At 50.0% G+C, this 16,098-nt stretch overlaps 7 protein-coding genes across 7 annotated transcripts; 3 read left to right on the forward strand and 4 right to left on the reverse strand.

The window, feature by feature from the left end:
* Nucleotides 1-8: 8 nt before the first annotated feature.
* Nucleotides 9-5,003, reverse strand: N7525_009174 (mediator of RNA polymerase II transcription subunit 12; the record flags this gene model as incomplete). The annotated part of the gene is made up of 6 exons (XM_061214627.1): nt 9-2,403; nt 2,461-2,762; nt 2,814-3,449; nt 3,510-3,714; nt 3,771-4,368; nt 4,424-5,003. 6 exons carry the CDS (start codon nt 5,001-5,003, stop codon nt 9-11), a joined length of 4,716 nt encoding a protein of 1,571 aa, XP_061069058.1.
* A 1,510-nt stretch (nt 5,004-6,513) lies between these two features.
* Nucleotides 6,514-7,276, forward strand: N7525_009175 (uncharacterized protein; the record flags this gene model as incomplete). The annotated part of the gene is made up of 8 exons (XM_061214628.1): nt 6,514-6,550; nt 6,597-6,647; nt 6,737-6,768; nt 6,829-6,845; nt 6,902-6,913; nt 6,969-7,066; nt 7,126-7,142; nt 7,199-7,276. 8 exons carry the CDS (start codon nt 6,514-6,516, stop codon nt 7,274-7,276), a joined length of 342 nt encoding a protein of 113 aa, XP_061069059.1.
* A 278-nt stretch (nt 7,277-7,554) lies between these two features.
* On the forward strand, nt 7,555-8,568 carry N7525_009176 (translation initiation factor eIF1; the record flags this gene model as incomplete). Its single annotated transcript, XM_061214629.1, has 6 exons — nt 7,555-7,576; nt 7,635-7,817; nt 8,037-8,111; nt 8,205-8,297; nt 8,355-8,488; nt 8,554-8,568. The coding sequence occupies 6 exons, from the start codon at nt 7,555-7,557 to the stop codon at nt 8,566-8,568; spliced, it is 522 nt and encodes a 173-aa protein (XP_061069060.1).
* Nucleotides 8,569-9,577: 1,009 nt separating this feature from the next.
* N7525_009177 (uncharacterized protein) lies at nt 9,578-10,359 on the reverse strand (the record flags this gene model as incomplete). Its single annotated transcript, XM_061214630.1, has 4 exons — nt 9,578-9,829; nt 9,892-10,039; nt 10,101-10,156; nt 10,255-10,359. The coding sequence occupies 4 exons, from the start codon at nt 10,357-10,359 to the stop codon at nt 9,578-9,580; spliced, it is 561 nt and encodes a 186-aa protein (XP_061069061.1).
* An 814-nt stretch (nt 10,360-11,173) lies between these two features.
* Nucleotides 11,174-12,284, forward strand: N7525_009178 (uncharacterized protein; the record flags this gene model as incomplete). Its single annotated transcript, XM_002563226.1, has 3 exons — nt 11,174-11,499; nt 11,621-11,725; nt 11,789-12,284. 3 exons carry the CDS (start codon nt 11,174-11,176, stop codon nt 12,282-12,284), a joined length of 927 nt encoding a protein of 308 aa, XP_002563272.1.
* A 934-nt stretch (nt 12,285-13,218) lies between these two features.
* Nucleotides 13,219-15,675, reverse strand: rgd1 (putative Rho GTPase activator (Rgd1); the record flags this gene model as incomplete). Its single annotated transcript, XM_061214631.1, has 9 exons — nt 13,219-13,334; nt 13,409-13,479; nt 13,539-13,633; nt 13,700-13,843; nt 13,907-14,405; nt 14,455-14,654; nt 14,721-15,327; nt 15,387-15,440; nt 15,511-15,675. The coding sequence occupies 9 exons, from the start codon at nt 15,673-15,675 to the stop codon at nt 13,223-13,225; spliced, it is 1,947 nt and encodes a 648-aa protein (XP_061069062.1). The 3' UTR covers nt 13,219-13,222.
* A 26-nt stretch (nt 15,676-15,701) lies between these two features.
* N7525_009180 (uncharacterized protein) lies at nt 15,702-15,972 on the reverse strand (the record flags this gene model as incomplete). The annotated part of the gene is given in 2 exon segments (XM_061214632.1): nt 15,702-15,849; nt 15,866-15,972. 2 exon segments carry the CDS (start codon nt 15,970-15,972, stop codon nt 15,702-15,704), a joined length of 255 nt encoding a protein of 84 aa, XP_061069063.1.
* Nucleotides 15,973-16,098: the final 126 nt, after the last annotated feature.

A 16,098-nucleotide genomic window follows, 5' to 3' on the forward strand; every position in this document is an offset into this window, starting at 1 on the left:
ACTGATTATCAAGCTCTCACACGTCTAGCGTCGAAAAAGCCCAGATTGACAGCTGTATCATTGACGCCCAGGAACGGCGCCGCGTCCTCAAGTAGTTCCCAAGGACGGACTGGATAGGGACCGACAACACGACCGCGGTGTTGAAGACGAAGTCGGTTCGCAATACAGTTCAAGTCTGCCGGTATGGTAGACAGTCCTGAAGTTGCTGCGGTGGACTGCTGCGCTGGGGATGATCCAACAATACCAAAGAGACCAGGTGTGGGTGTTGGCGTGGACCCTGATGCTGCCGGGGAGGGGGCTGAGACTTGCTGGGCATTTGCAGGATATTGGTCTGTCATTGGGCCAAGGAGGTAGAGGAAGCGAGAGTCGTTCTGGAATGGAACGAAGGATGGACATTTCTCCTTCAAAAACCGTGCGCATTGGTGGCGGACTTCGTCTGGGAAGATGTCGATTAACGAGGCGGCCACGTCGAGGGCGTGGGTCTGTAGGAGGATTCCTGGGCAGGGACGGTAGCCTTCAGCCGGTGGCGGGTGCGGGAAGTAATCCGCTGCAGGGAATAGACGAAGGACATCTCCGGGAAGGCGCGAGAGTGCAATGCAGAATATTGATGTCAGAAGCCGAAGCTGCTCGTGCAGAGGATTGACCTTGAGAGCCGCTGGCGGTTGGACGAATGCAGACCGATGGAGGACGATGATCCTCAGCAAAGCAGAGAACCAGAACGCAAGAGCACGCTCGAACTTTGAACGGTCAGTGTTGGTCACACCCTTGGCGGCGGTACTGTTGTGCATAGTGATGATCTTGTGGAGAAGGGAATCCATCTTCTCCACAAGCACCGGAGCGACAGATGGAGCTCCCGAATCAGGGATGCTACTTGCAAGCTCTTCGATAATAGTGAGATACATTTTGGCAGTCTCTAATGATCCCAGCTTGTCAGGCGAATCAGGGATACCACCTATTGGCTCTTCAAGCAGTGGGATGGAGAAAAACTCCTTCTCGGCACGTTCCCGGATTTGGCGGACGGCGTCCGGGCTCATCAGTGCAACCAGGTCAACCCAATGAAGTCTTTGAGCACGACAGTCTGACACGGCAGTTTTGAACATGGCATCAACAATATTATTTCGGTCTTCAGACCCTGAGTCCGCATGGAATAAAACTTGGAGCTTCAGCTGGCAAAACGGGAGTGAGAAATCGTCAGTCATACGGGCAAGCTTTTCGACCTTTGAGAGGACTGAGTTGCCATCGGACTGTGACTCGACGCCCAGCAAAAGGTCTAGCGCTTTCTGGACAATACTCAAAGCGGCTGGGTATTGGTCGATGAGCTTCTGCATGCCATTTCGTGCCGCGCATTCGGGGTGTCGCACAAGAAGATCACGTAACAACATGACTATAGAGCGCTCCAGCTTGCTGTGCCCAGCGGAAGGGCCGTCGTCGGCCTTGGAGGATGCGGCGTCGCAAGCAATTTTGAGGGCTTCCTCGGAGTTCTTACTGAGAAATTCCTGCTGTGCCAACTGGAACCGATAGGACACCAAATCAAAGAACTTGCTATCCTGATCGCCAGGGACAAGAAGTTGGACAATGTCAGCAGGCAACTGGTCTGCATTGGGAACTGTTGCTGGTGTGGAGAGCGTGAGTCTCTTTGCAAGGGCCAGGAAAGCTCTGATAGTAACGCATCCGACACCAATTAGCGGCGGTAGAATTCGCAGCAAGACGGTACGTTCAGGAGAACGCAGATGACCACAGACCCAACGGGCAAGAACGCCATCAAAATGCTTTGGGTGGAAAGACCTGAGCTGTGCAAGGTAACGGCAGGTGTCGTTTGCTGACAGGTTCGCATGGCCATCATCAGACTCCAAATGCTTTATGAGTGTGTTGAAAATCGCGTCCAGAGTGGGCTCATCCATGACATTTCCTGATTGCAAAAGCTGGTCTAGCTTCTCTCGGAAGAAGGGATCGACGCCACCAAAACCATCTGGAATGTGACCAGAGACTGGAGAAGATGCGGCCATGATTGACTTGTTCTCCATCCGAGAGAGATCCTGACGAAGAATGGACACAGTGTTAAGTTCACTCGGGATACGCAAACCAAGTTCGATCAGGGAGAATATCAGATCAAGACTTGGCATGCCAACTTTCTTAATTCCGGCGTACGCGTCAATGAGTCTCCGGAATAAATCAGTTGTTGCGCCAATCACGCAAAGAGAGTCGAAATGGCAGTTTGTGGTGTCTGCAACCGAGGCGAGAACGGTGCTATCACCACAAGTAGATGCAAACTTCAACACATCTGCCAACATTGAAATGTCGCCAAATGATTCAAGAGCATCGCGGACGGTATAAAACTCGGCGGGAGTCAGCGCAGATACCACAGAGGCAATGCCAGGCGGATTCGCTCCTCTGTTAGTTGACCTATTGGAGAGTTAGTAAGATAGGTGACGGGCAGGAGAGAAAAATTCAAACGCTTACTCTGCGCTCCGGGTGTGTTCCGCAATCGCTCCTCGTAACCACTGGCCAACCTCGGCTTTGACGGCCCAAGGCAGGTCTGACGATAATGAATCTAAGGACATTGACGCAGAGTCATTGACGCCGAAGATTCCGGGTAGACGTTGGCTGATGGTATCTTTCGCGCTATCAATAGCGGCATTCTCTTCTGAAGCAGAGAGCCCGGTGCGAGTCAGCAGAGTACTCCGCAAGTTCCCAACATGTTCTGGAAGACGGGCAACAGGGAGTTGCGCTATCAGTCCAATATCGATTGGCAAGTCCTTCGCCTGCACATCTGTTAGTGACCAGAATGGTTTGGCAAATAAAATCAATCTTACCTTGCGCTCCTCGGCTGAAGTCGATCCATTGGTAACGCCCCGTGCCATAAGCCATTGGAGATAGCGACCCACTGAGAATGTCTGTGACCTGACAAGTTCAGAGACGACATGGTAGATTTGATCCATATTGAGCTTTTGATTATTTTGTCCACGCGATAGAAAAGCCAGTATGTGACTGTCTATATCGACGCCGGACAATTTCCATTTGCGGAGCAGACGAACACCAATGTAAACCCGCCAGAGACCGTGGCGGAAGGGTGTAGAGAGCCATTCCAATAGCTTGGAGACCAAAATAGCCTTGTCATCAAAAACCTCGAGATAACTAAAGGTAGAAGAAAGATCCTGGGCGGAGCGTATGGAGTCGAGAAGTTGTACGATGCGTTGATGCGGTGATCGTTGGGTTGTCTGTTTCGAGTGTCTAGGTCGTTGCACTCGCGCATTGCGCTCTGCGAGGCTCTGGAAAAGAGCTTTCTCTACTTCATTGTCCAAATCAAGGGCAGATGACACCTGTTGCTTATAGTTCTCCCAACAAGTTGGGAGTATCATCGAGGATGTATGGTTAAGAACAAGCTTTTTGATGAAGCGAGAAAGACGGTCGATGAGAGGTTGAAGCTGAGTTAATTTAGCTTCAGTTGCCTATTGCTAGTTGTCAGTACTAACTGTAGGCACAAATAAGTTAGTGCAAGTTGAACGCACCTGTCGCACTTTTTGGAGCAGCAGCTCAGCTAATCGTCGTCCCCTTCGCCGATATCGCATTATACTATTCCAGTATATGCCGAGCATCAAAAGCCAGATTGGTATCGAGCCGATAGAAGCAGCCTCGAAAGATGACAAGAACCATTCAAGGAAATGGTCATGGTCCAGTAAGTTTTCGGAGAATAAACGAGCAGTCAACCCGACTCTGGAGATAAATGTTAGCATGTTGCTCACAACTGACGGTTATCCACAAGCACGTACGCATATGTCATCTTCGCCTTCCAATCGGAGGACTTGGGGGCAGCAAATACCCCTTCAACAAATTGCTGGACATTCGTTGTCCATTCTCGGACCCATTTCGCCTCTAACCCAACAGCCAAAGCACCGCTGGTGCCTTTTCGTTTGAAGGCACGGATTTCATTCGCACCGACGCACTTTGCCAACCAGACAGCACGTGCAACGGGAATCCATTTCCCAAGGCACTGGTCCAGTAGGATCTTGCCGCGGATCCCATGGGGAATGGTTCGGCTCAGCCTTCGCAGCGGAACAGACGGGTTGGCCAGATCTCGAAGCCACGCCTCGCGCTTGTTATCGGTGAGCGTAACCCGAGGTGGGGGTTTAAAGGTAGACGGAGCGTGAATAGTGTTGTGGCTTTGTCGTTTCTCTAATGCCGCAGCGAAGACGGACGAGAGCATTTGCAACCCTGTGCGATTCTTGAGCTGCGCATATAACGCAGGACGCGCTGTATTTGATTCGTTCTGCGAGACCTGTGTACGGTCGTAATACCCTTGTTTCGCGGTTTGCTCGCTCAGGACGTCCTCCGGGTGGTTTCCAGTCCACGGTGTGAAATCGGCGGGTTCTAAAACGGAGATTAGTCTCGATGTTACAATTCGGGAATCCGGGCGTTCATTTACTGTGATCTTTGTAGACCGGAGCAACGGAAGGGACCTCAATGCGGTACGGGGTTGTTTGAACAGCTCCGACTGGGGAGCTTTCCCTCGACCTCACGGCAGCGCTTCCCTCGGTTTCGGCCACAAAATTGTTCATCCAAGGCTGAGCCGGCAACGGAGGTGGAGATGGGGGCTTAGGCCCGGCGCCATCGCTTCGATTCTCATTGCTCGGGGTTTCCGACACGACAGCTTGGAAGGACCAGACCGGACGGCCACGCCACGAGACTGCAGGTCGCGAAATTGCACTTCCTGGAGTACTCCTCGTTTCTCCCACCCCTGCGCCAGTATCCGAAGTATTCGTCCCACTTGGAACATCCAATCTCGGTCGTTTCGGGGGCGGTTCTCTATCTTGCGACTCCGGACCGCCTGCGGTTAGGTCGACGACGGCGGGTTGTCGAATTGGCGGCTGGGGTAGCGAGGCTGGCCTGTCAGGCTGGTCATACTGTGCCAACATCTGCGCATTATCAACTCGTCCGGGACCGCCATTGAAGGTCCGCAGAGGGTGGCCCCACGGTTGGCCGCCGGCAGAGGAATGGGGGATCATCTTAGGCTCATGATGTATCCAAGGGGAGGAGGAGTATTCGGGTCATCCAGGCGAAATATATTAATATATTTTCGAGGAATTCGAGTCAATGTTTGAGGGATGTGAATGCGCGGAATTAGGAAGTTAGCGGGTAGGGTGAGCTGACGGGGAACGGGCAACTCGGGTATTCTGGGTATCTGGGGATCAAAACACCGTAAATGAAAAGGGAAAGATGAACGTTGTACAGAGTACAACCTGAGTTAGGATATATAATGTACGGGAGTACTAAATGTAAGTCTTAAGAAAGTTCAAGGATCGACTTGTTCACATTGCCACAGGCTTATCATATGATTTGGGCGGTACCGGTTGACGGGAGTACGGAGGTAATGGGCTGACAATACCTCACCTTCTACTCTCCTAATAATCGCAATATCCCGTTGATTTAGTCATTCACCGAGTCTTCATATGTAATATCTGGACATTTACTGACATTTACAGGGTCTTCTTCCTATTGCCTACATCTTCCAGTCTCTGTTTACCTCTGTTTATCCGTCGGCTCCCGGAGACCTGGTGATATAGTACCTCCTCCCTCGGCAGGAAGAAGTCTTAGCGCGGAACTATTCTTTGTTCCCAATATGGGGTTCACCGTACGAAGTACTGGGAGATTCCAATCCATTACCAGACTATCCATGCCTATGGCCTGTTACACCGTCGAGAGGTCCAAGAGCGCAACGGGCCGTTCCCATTCTCTCTCTCTCGGCATAATCCCCGATACTTTCCAAATGGGCTTATCGGAGTTTGATGAGTCCATATCCTGCGTATCGGGTCCATCGGGTCTTTGCATTTCCAATTCTCAATTGTTTGACTCTGGACCCGTGGCATGTTTGACTCGGGCCTTAATGGGAAATGCCGTCTGAGGTGCAGATCAATGTCAACCTGCATGTCCAAGATTCCAACCACAACGAGAGCTGGAATATGCTAACTGCAAGGGGGAATTAACTGTAAGTTGAAGCCTGCGGAGTCCGTTATACCCTACCATTCTATGTAGGTAGTGATGCACAGCCATCACACTAACCTGCAGCACTGATCATTACATAACTGTATGATCTCGGTGGGTTTTTACTCGGATTATCTTGCTATTGCATTCATAGCCAAGATCAGAATAATTTGTAGTATCATGTAAAACACATGTAGATCGTACCCCCACAGGAATTTATCTAGTTGTGCTCAACCTTGATGTATTCTGATCCTACTTGTAGTGTTCTCAACTTGGGGAATCAATAACACATATGTAGCTCCATTCGAGAGATACAGAAGATACAGAAGATACGGGTTCATACAAGAATAAAGAGTACAAAGAGAGAGCAAAAGAGAAAAGAAAATCAAAGAAAATCCAAGTTCCTCCAAGTCGGAGATATTCAATCCGGGGTGTTCTCGGAAAGTCTAGCCCAGACTGGCACCGCCTTGGCACGGGGGTGACCTGTTTGATTCCTTCGACCACAACCCATCACCTTCAATATCATATCTCAACATGTCGTCAAAGAAAGATATGCGCAGGGCTGATCTCGGTGAGTGGATTGCTTCAGGTCTTGGTTCAAAGCTAACGTTGAAAAGCGATCCCCTATGTCGATCCTCCCAAGAGCAGCAGCGATGCCGATATCACCAGTACGCCAGACCTTCCTCGTTTCAGCAATGTTTCAGCAATCGGATACTTTAGTGCGAGGACTATGAAGGCTGATTTAGTTATACAACAGGCACAATGTCAAGCACTATGCCCATGGCGGCCGTAAGTCGTTGCCCCAACATCTGACCTTGCGATAACTTGACCCTGACATTGATCTCTTAGATGTTCACTCGGAACCGGTGAGTCGCGCACATTACACAAGCTACGGACAATATTAACGAATATTGCGACACAGCATGATCGGATGGTAAGAACAAGGCGAGCAGTCAATCTCTTGACCGGGTTATCTGACTCGGAAACAGGGTATCCTTCGTCTTCTCACTTCAGTCCTGGTTGGGTGAATCCCCAGAGCAGAAGAAGACTGCTGCTACACCGGCCTACATGTCGGTTTTCATGTCCTGTTCGTTGCTCTCCATACCCCTCTCGTGTTTGCAGGACTAATCTCATGGCATGGTATAGTGATGGCACTCATCGTCGTATGTATCCTGAACCTACGGAATTGTGGTGCACTCAGCTTAACAAACCATCGCAGACCTATTTCCCTCTCTTCTTGCCTCCGCAGGCTCCTGGGGGTACCACCGGCGCCGCACCGACTCCACTGGCCTCTTGAACACTCGAACCTTCCTTGATATCCTTCTACATACACGTACCATAATCTCCGAAATATTATATGTGAACTACGGATTGATTGTTCGCGGGTCCTCAGATTCTGAGTCCGAATTGAGATATCTCTACCGTCATCTATTATTGTCACGATGTACCAATATTCAACCCGAGTTTTGCCCTTGTGATCAAAGATGAGCAAGTCTGCTACTGCAGTGATTCCCAAATTATTTGCTAGAATTAAATTGTATAAAACTCCCATCTAAGTAGTTGCGCATTATCGCAATGCTCCAGGGCTGTCGAGGTGGTGAGAATCGCTTAGTCACACACCGCCTTCCCCCACAACGTGACTCTTGCCTCAAAAGGCTCTGCCACTTCTTCTCTCCCATTCTTCTACCACCGCATCTCCCCTCTCCCAACCACACACGCACCGATCTTTTACAGAGATACTGAATCTCGCCCTTCGCTCACTTCATCAATACCCATTTTAGACGCCGTTTACTACGAAAAGGCCGAGTTTATGTCCATCGAAAACCTCAAGACCTTCGGTGAGTTCGCCACTTTCCCCTCCTGGGCGCGTATCGGGCTTCACCCCCCACCCATATCCACAGCTATGATCACTATGTATGCGGATGAGACATATGTCTTCCATCGTATGTAGTGTCAACGCTGTATATTTCAGCTCTCCCCACCTCTGTTCCACCGACTCTCACGGTGGCGGGGTAGAAATTTGGTACTGGGCTGAGGCTGACATGTGCATCTTACAGACCCCTTCGCCGAAGCCGACGAAGATACCGGCGAGACTAAACAGTCTCAGAACTATATCCACATACGGATTCAGCGTACGTCCACTCTCCTATCCTCACCGTCCTGGCTACTCTTGCGACTCGCCGGCGCTAAAGGGGGGTACATGCTAACCACTTGTTCCGCAACAGAACGCAATGGTCGTAAGACTCTGACCACTGTTCAGGGTCTACCCAAGAAGTTTGACCAGAAGAAGATTCTCAAGGTCATCAAGAAGAAGTTCGGTATGTCTTCTGTGACCTACGCATGTGTGTCTGGGCCAGATGCTAACTATATATTAGCTTGCAATGGCACCATCGTCTCTGACACTGAGATGGGCGAGGTGATCCAGCTGCAGGGAGACCAGAGAAAGGATGTCCAGGAGTTCTTGACTGACAAGAAGGAGGGACTCGAGCTTGATGCCAAGACCATCAAGGTATGTTGCTGCTCCGATATCTGCCCTCGATCACCATGGCCATTTTCTAATTTGTCATATTCTAGGTCCACGGGTTCTAATCCCATCACCGACATCATGCCTTGTTCCAGTCCCCTCTTCCCGGTTTATGTTGCCCTGTGAGCGGTGGGATAGGAAGCATCCCTCATCCGCCGGCCGTATACAACCTTGTATACCATACTGGCCTTCACATCGATCGAATGTCTTGCTTTCTCCCCCCAATCACTCTGTGCCTGGCGTGTTAGACCTGGGCCCTTTGTCGAAATGACCCGCTACACCTGTGTGCTCCTGCCTATCGTTCCCGCATGATCGGCAGGGAGAGCGGGGTGATTCGACCGCTATTCTAAGGACGGGATTATGACGGAACGAGGAGTTGGTAGATACCCATTATCTGCATAGACAGACAACACTTTTTTTCTTTTCTTTTCATAGTTTTGCGTGTGTTTTCCATTCTTTTATCCTTTGAGAAGGGGTTGACTTTGCCTGTATTGCTCATTGCCATTGCATTCCCGTGGTCAATTTGTCAATCTGGCTGATCGAGGAGATCCAGGTTGAACTAAGGGCGTGCTTTTGCTGAACCGTTTTTCTCGGTCTCTACCGTCTATTTAATCTTTGTGCTTCTCACTCTTTTGTTGCCCCTCTCTTGGGTATGCAGTCCATTGCTTGGAAACAAGGAAATTGAACTGTCGTCTAGTGCTATCTTTCAACCGATAGAGCAACGTAAAGTAAAGTAAAATCTGAGATAAGAGAGCTTGTTCTTCATCTGGCAGGTTAGTTTTAGGGTGGGATTTCACATTGTGAATCAGTCGATACAATTAGATCTATCAAAGATCGCCATGTTAGAAAAGAAAAACATCCCTAGGCCAGGGGTATCAAGTGCAAAGTCCAAAGACTCAAAAGACAAAGAGTCTTCAACCAAATCAAAATCAAATCCCAAAATGTACAAATCATCCACTCTGTCTAGTCAAGAACGCTTGTCCAGCTTGTCCAGACAGTGGAAATCAACTTTGCAAGATGTCCCGAAACAGAAAAAGAAAAGAAAGACCGGCAACCAGAAAGCAAGTAAGCAAGCTACAGCTCTCCAACAGGAATACGGTCATCCGCAACTCGCATGCGTAAGAAGATGGCCACAGCCCAGTCCCAAAGTTTACGGGTGATGACGAACACAGGCACTTCTGGTTCGTTTTCACGGGTCAGATGTAGCTGCATAAGGAGTGAGGACATGCTTAGGAAGCTCGCCACGGAAACGACTAGTAGCGATGCTGCTGTTTCACGTTTGATGGTTGCATGGTTCTGTGTTGCGTGGTAAACGAAGGTTAAAGACTAGTTGAAGGGTTAGTCACTGTTGTAAGGTATATCGACCATTAGGGGTCAAGGTAACATACGGTTGTTATGGAAATCCAAGCCGGTAAAAGGAGTCGAGGATCAGAGGATGCACCGGACAAATAAAGGACCCAAGAAGTGATGTATGCAATCAGGCCGTTCGTGGTTAGAAGACGGATCACAACAGCTGGTGGAGTGTAGTTTAGAAGCCTAAGTATACGTATTAGCCTTAGAGACCACAGTGAGACGTTCAAGGGAGGAGAAAACCGACCATCGAGACATCATGCAATCAGCAAAGAAATAGGAAAGATATGCAGATGCACAGCACTGTCAAGTAGTCAGTATAAAAGTACGCAGTTGGACACCAGCAAGTAGTATATCAAAGAAGATATACACCCCCGTATCAAGGCGGGGATATCACATACCCACATAATAGCCAATGCCACCTCCGTCACACGGAACCTCCGCTCAACGTCCCATTCCTGTCCAACACTACCAACAATCGCCGCCGCCCACCCCTCCCGTCCCATACCCGGCCTTATGTGCAGCAACTCGGCAAGGAAGGTAAACGCGCATCGCAAACCCCACCAGGCAGCAGGAAGCGTGCTCAGAGCCCGACATACTAGCAGGGGAATATACCATCTGCGGTCTACCCCGAGGATGACAGCGACCCGCGGGTGCAAGGCTGACGGATGGCCATCGCTGCTGGGTGGGGTATGGGATGTGGAGGAGGTCGGGGAGGGCGGGACAGTCGACGCAGATGGAGAAGCCACCTCTTTAGCCCGTTGGATTTGTAGTAGTTCAGGGGAAGAGCTAAGGTAGCTGGGTGGAGGAGCCGATCGCGCAAGATTCAGGTCTGGATCACGGTGTGGATGTTGGCGTGGATAGTCGTGGGGGGTGTATGGTGGAGGAGAGGCATTACGTCGAGGAGGAGCCAGCCTTTATTCTGAGTCGCGGCATATGCGGCCGCCACGCAAGGAATGGAAGGGGTATAGGATAGGCGTTGTGATCGAGTCGTTCGTTCTCGATAAGATTCAAAGTTGGGTTGTTGTCAAGCTGTTTGTGAGTCTCCTAATTGGCAGATATCAGACCCAGTGCGTGGCGGGCGGTGTCTTTTTTCCGGGGGGCAGTTTAATTCTATACGATCAACTTCTTTTTTTTATATATGATAGTAGTAAAGAAACAGCGAGAAAGATTTAAGCTGTCGCCTCGATAAGAGGGCGCTTCGTTCACAAAAAAACGGCTACTTGTTGCTGTCGACCTGCGGAGTGATTCACGTGACTGACAGTTCCGCGGGTTTCTGTTTCTTCAGGAACCACCTTCTCTTACTCAACCCGATTCGCAATGGCGTCTACCCTACGATTGCCCGCGGGCACATCCGCTCGAGTTGTACCATCTGGTTCCTTCGTTCAATGTCGGGCCTTCTCCGAGACCTCCCAACAATGGCGTGGGAGACAAATGAACTTCCGCCCTCCAAGCCAAGTGCAGCCGTCTTTCAAAACCAGAACCCAGGATATGAGGTTAGCGGATCTGCCAAATGACATTGGCGTATTACCAGGTACCTTTGTCCGACCACTGTGGAGGGATATGCCTTCGATTTTCACGGCACCGCGCGATAGGTGGCATATGGAATATACCTGGCTCAAGTCCTGGTTGAGCAACTTTGCCAGGTTAGTTCTCCCCGATTCCTTGGAATATTCGGTACGCTCTACCGCCATAGTGGTGGTTAGTTGAGCAAGAGCTGCATATACCATATACTTGCAAAGATTATCTCCCCTAACTATATTGCAGCGTGCTCCAATATTGCAAGCGCGAAAACTCGCTTCCTCTCCTTCTAAGCAAGCGGCGCCACTTGGCCGCAAAGCTCCAGGAAGATATGTACAAAGCATTTGCCAAGTAAGCATGCGCCTCTTCCGCGTTTACTTTTTGAGCAAGACTAACCGCTATGAATCGTTATAGAGGCAACATTGCTGAAATCCGCCATATCTGCTGCGACGGTCTCGTTAGACAACTAAGCAAAGGTATCGAGCGCCGCCCGAAGAATGAGGAAATGACCTGGAAACTTGTCAAGTACCTGCGAAAGCCAAGCACACACTTCACTGGCCTCCGCGTCCTCTCAGACCGCGCGTCATCCATCCCCGATCTCCCGAAATCCGGTATCCGTCAAATTGTCGTGCGTATCACGAGCCGACAGGCTACAACCACAGATCAGATCCAGAACCCCAGCGGAACGGAACCCACGCAGACTACCACCGTTTCCACCAAGGAGCAGGACTGTGTCGAGCACATTGTCATCCAGCATCTCCGCTGGAACGACCAGGATAAGGGCTGGAGAGTCTGGGGCTACGTCAATCCCACCTCATTGCATGAGGCTTACAATAATCCCAGCTTTGCGCCTGGATTGTCAGCCCTCGAGCGTATGCAGATGATCCAGGACTCAATGGGCAAGAAATGATTTGAATCGCATCTATAGTTGTGATTGTGTTTCTTTCTGTCAGAATGATATGTTGTGTGCCATTGAACCTCCGCCATTTGGAGACTTCAGCTGCCAGAACCGCCCCAGAGACTCAAATACTTGACGAGACTATATGACCTGCCAAAGGGTTCTCACACGGTATCTTTTATTTCACCTGTTTGTCTTACTTCTTGTTTAGCAACTCCTCATTTTGGGCCTAACACTGAACAGAGGCTCGGATCAGCTTCTTCCTGGTCTGTTTTCTTTCCTTGACACAGGAAACCCCTGATATAGAAGCATTTACACCTCCCATGTACCATAACCACCTGTTTTGATCAAATTCTACCTTTCTTTTGAGCCATTACTTGTATAAATGAATATCAATGTCTCAGTGTGTCCTCACGATCTACTATATTTTCCCTAATACGTTGTACTCTCAAGTCCAAGCTTTTCTGGCACGATCACCTTGGCCCCTAGACCTAAAGAATACGCAAAAAGGGAAATCAAGAAAAGAGCCTGAAGAGCAATACATAGGTTAGACAGCCATCCCAACGATCCCTGGTGTCTCATTACTGGCAGTATCTTGTACTTTCTACTAATACGATACCAAAAATGCCAATATTTGCTGCATCTCAACCTGACATCATCAGTAACACGATTATACGTTGCTCATGACCAAGAAATTCAAACTAAAAGGACTAAGCAATATGTATATATACAATCGGAAGGCACAAAGGCACAATATTAATGTGTAGCACAGGTATCACTCCGAGGAAACACCAGAACACAGCAGCAAGAGGCACCAATGGATAAGAAAGAGGTTCAAGAAAGCACCTGGAAGTGATGCACCAAAACACTGTACGTGAGTCCATGAACCAGCGCTCATATTCCAAAAACAAGCAAAGAAGAAACTAGGAACAGGCCGGGGACAGATTGATCTAGTCATCGTCGAAGATCTGGAATGTGTTATTCAGGATTGTTTCGACGACACGGACCTGCCACCCAGCATCGGCGATGCTGCCGCCGGAATTGGCGCCCATGAGGGTTGGTCTATAACGAGGATTAGCGGTCTGTATCCGATGGCACCCCTGTTTATATAGGATGTGGAGTGTGCGGGGACATACCCAAAGCAAATGGCTAGATTGCCCGCGTTCATGCGGTTCTGGGTATAGTGTTCTTGGATCTTGTTGAGATGCTGCAATGGACTAGATTAGTATCTGAGAAGAAAGTCTAGATTCTTGTTGTGGATCGTACCAGAATGATGGCGCGGAGGGTAGCATAGTGAGCATCAGGCAGACTGTTAATAAGGGCGTGCATCGAGTCTCGGCGTTGGATGTCATCGTCGATGCCTGCGGTTCCAATGTCAGTATTTCAGTACTGGAGTATCTACTCTACAAGAGTAGAACATGACTTACGAGCAGCATCAACAAATTGTTGGTAGAACTGAGTGGTAAACAGAGGGTCAGGTAGGTCCCTAAAGAATTGCTTCGCAAGTCCTGCAACGCTGTTGACATCATGGTAGAAGTTTTCCGGGTTTGTGAAGTCGACTTGCGATGAGTCTGTTCATTTGAGACTAGGTTAGCAAGCTGGCTATATTTCCCCAAGTGTCTGATCAAGCTTACCATTATCAAACAGGGCTTTCATATGACTGATATGATTGGCACTACCCGAAAGTCGATAGATGCCCTCCATATCCAGACCGAACAGTTCGACTGCTTGGAAGCACTGGTACACAATGAACGGAACCGCCGTTCCATCTCGGGCGTACAGGTCGTTCAGTGAAACACCGAATACTGGCTTCAACGGAGGGAGATTAGATTGGAGACTCCTGTCCATTGGGGGAGGCCCTGCCATTGGCAACGGAATCTTGGGTGCGGGTTCCGGAGCAGGCGGTCCTGAGACTGGATAGGGAGGTGTGCCGGCTGGAGGCGGCGTGAAGGACTTCTCCGGCGGATAAGGTGACTGCGGCAATCGGTCACCGCTATGAGGTGGCTGAAGCGCCGGTGAAGAGGTATTATTCGAGGCGAATGCCTGCGGCATGATTGACACGCGCTTATTCTGAGTGCTTGGTTGCGAAGGTGCCGCAGGAGCAGAAGGAGTAGCCCCAGCACCGCCGAGTGTCTAAACATGTTAGTATAGTGAAGCAATCAAGGAACACTGCTGGACCTACAGGGTGGCGCTCGTATTTGACCTGTTCTGAAGCCACAGCCCCCGGGTTGCCTTCATGGCTTAAAATAAACTCATGGAGATCTTTCTGGTTATCGACTTGGCGAATAACATCTGCAAGGCTCTTAGGTCCTAATGCTCCATCGGTCTTCAAAGGGTTGACGCAGAGGCCTTGGCCCAAAAGCAATTTCTCGTTGAAAGTGGCTACAAATCATTAGCCGATGAACGATGAACAACAACACCACCTGTGTGGAAAGGAATCGCACATACCGAACTTCTGCTGTTGCAGGGTCAATCCCGAGTCACACTCAGAGATCAACTGCTGAAGGTTGTGTACAGCCTGAGGCCGGTGGGTAGACACTAGCTCCTGGCGCGCAGCCTGAGCAGCCTGAACCTTAGATCCATAATCGCTATCCGCGTTCTGGACCTTGCGCAACAACTCCTCCTCGTGCTGCGCCGCAGACTTGTGACCCTTGAGACCGAACTTTCCACCCTGTTTGTCTCCCGTGCGAACACGGTCATACTGTTCCGCCAACGACTCATACTTGGCCTTTGCCTTCTCGGCCAGCGATTCCGCATCGACGACCCTCTTCTCCGCAGCTAAACCTGTCTGTTTCCATTGCTTGCGGCCGCGCTCGATGTTGGCGGCGAGCTCGTGCAGGTCATCGGACATCTGGTGGAGGGAGACGGCAAATTGGAGGCCATGGTCTACCATTCGCTCTTGAATTCGGTGGATGTCCTTGTAGCTGGAACTGTATGTTCCTTGTCGGTTCTCGGAGCGTTGCGACGCATCGTTGATCACGCGGGACAGTTTTCTCAGCCCCTGAGCGTGCTCTTCTTCAAGGGTTCCTCGCTTTTTCAGGAAGGTTGAGAAATCCTAGTAGATACCGTGTCAGCGTTTGCGATCGTCATTGGAATCCTTTTGCGACTACTGACCTTGGCGGAGGCCACGCTTTGCTTCAGCCGAGTGAGGAGTGTGGTTATACCGATCTACTCATGATTAATACGATTGCGTCCCTTTCAATATGCACCGGGCGATGCAATGTCTGTTTCCGCTCACATCAGAGTAGATAACTTTGTCCAGGCGGGCTTTCAGCTCGTCTGAGATGGCTTCGTTCGGCTGGGCCTGCTCGCCCCCGTGGCTAGGGGATGAGCGACCGGCGCTCGGAGGCGCATCGGAGAGCGTCGGTATCGCCGTGGATTCGTGTAGGGCTTGATCCGACATGGAAACGGTCTTGACTTGAGTGAATGTCAAGAAAGAGGAGTTAAGTAGAAGGGGAACGGAAAGCCCCACGGGCCACCTCTATTATTATCGGTGGAGCTGGCGGTTAGGAGCCGATCAAAAAATGAGGTCAGGAACAGGAAATGCTGCAGCCTGCCTTCTGGAGTTTCACTTGGGCTGAAATGCTGTGAACCTATAGGAATGTCCATAGCTTGTAGGGTCCAGTATGTATTTTGGGATTAAGACGTAAGACGTAATTAATGGCGGGTTCAGCCACACAAGTGGATCTTTGGGCTTCATTGTCTACGTAGTTGTACCTATTTATGTACATTATTCTCTTAGTAGGCACACAATAGAATTCACTTTTATTCTGGTATCGTCGCTGGGAATCAAATATCAACATTTATACGAAAAACAGCAGTGGCA

This window comes from Penicillium rubens (genome assembly GCF_028828025.1).
Source record: "Penicillium rubens strain IBT 27055 chromosome Unknown utg000003l_segment0_segment0, whole genome shotgun sequence".
Taxonomy (NCBI): Eukaryota; Fungi; Ascomycota; class Eurotiomycetes; order Eurotiales; family Aspergillaceae; genus Penicillium; species Penicillium rubens.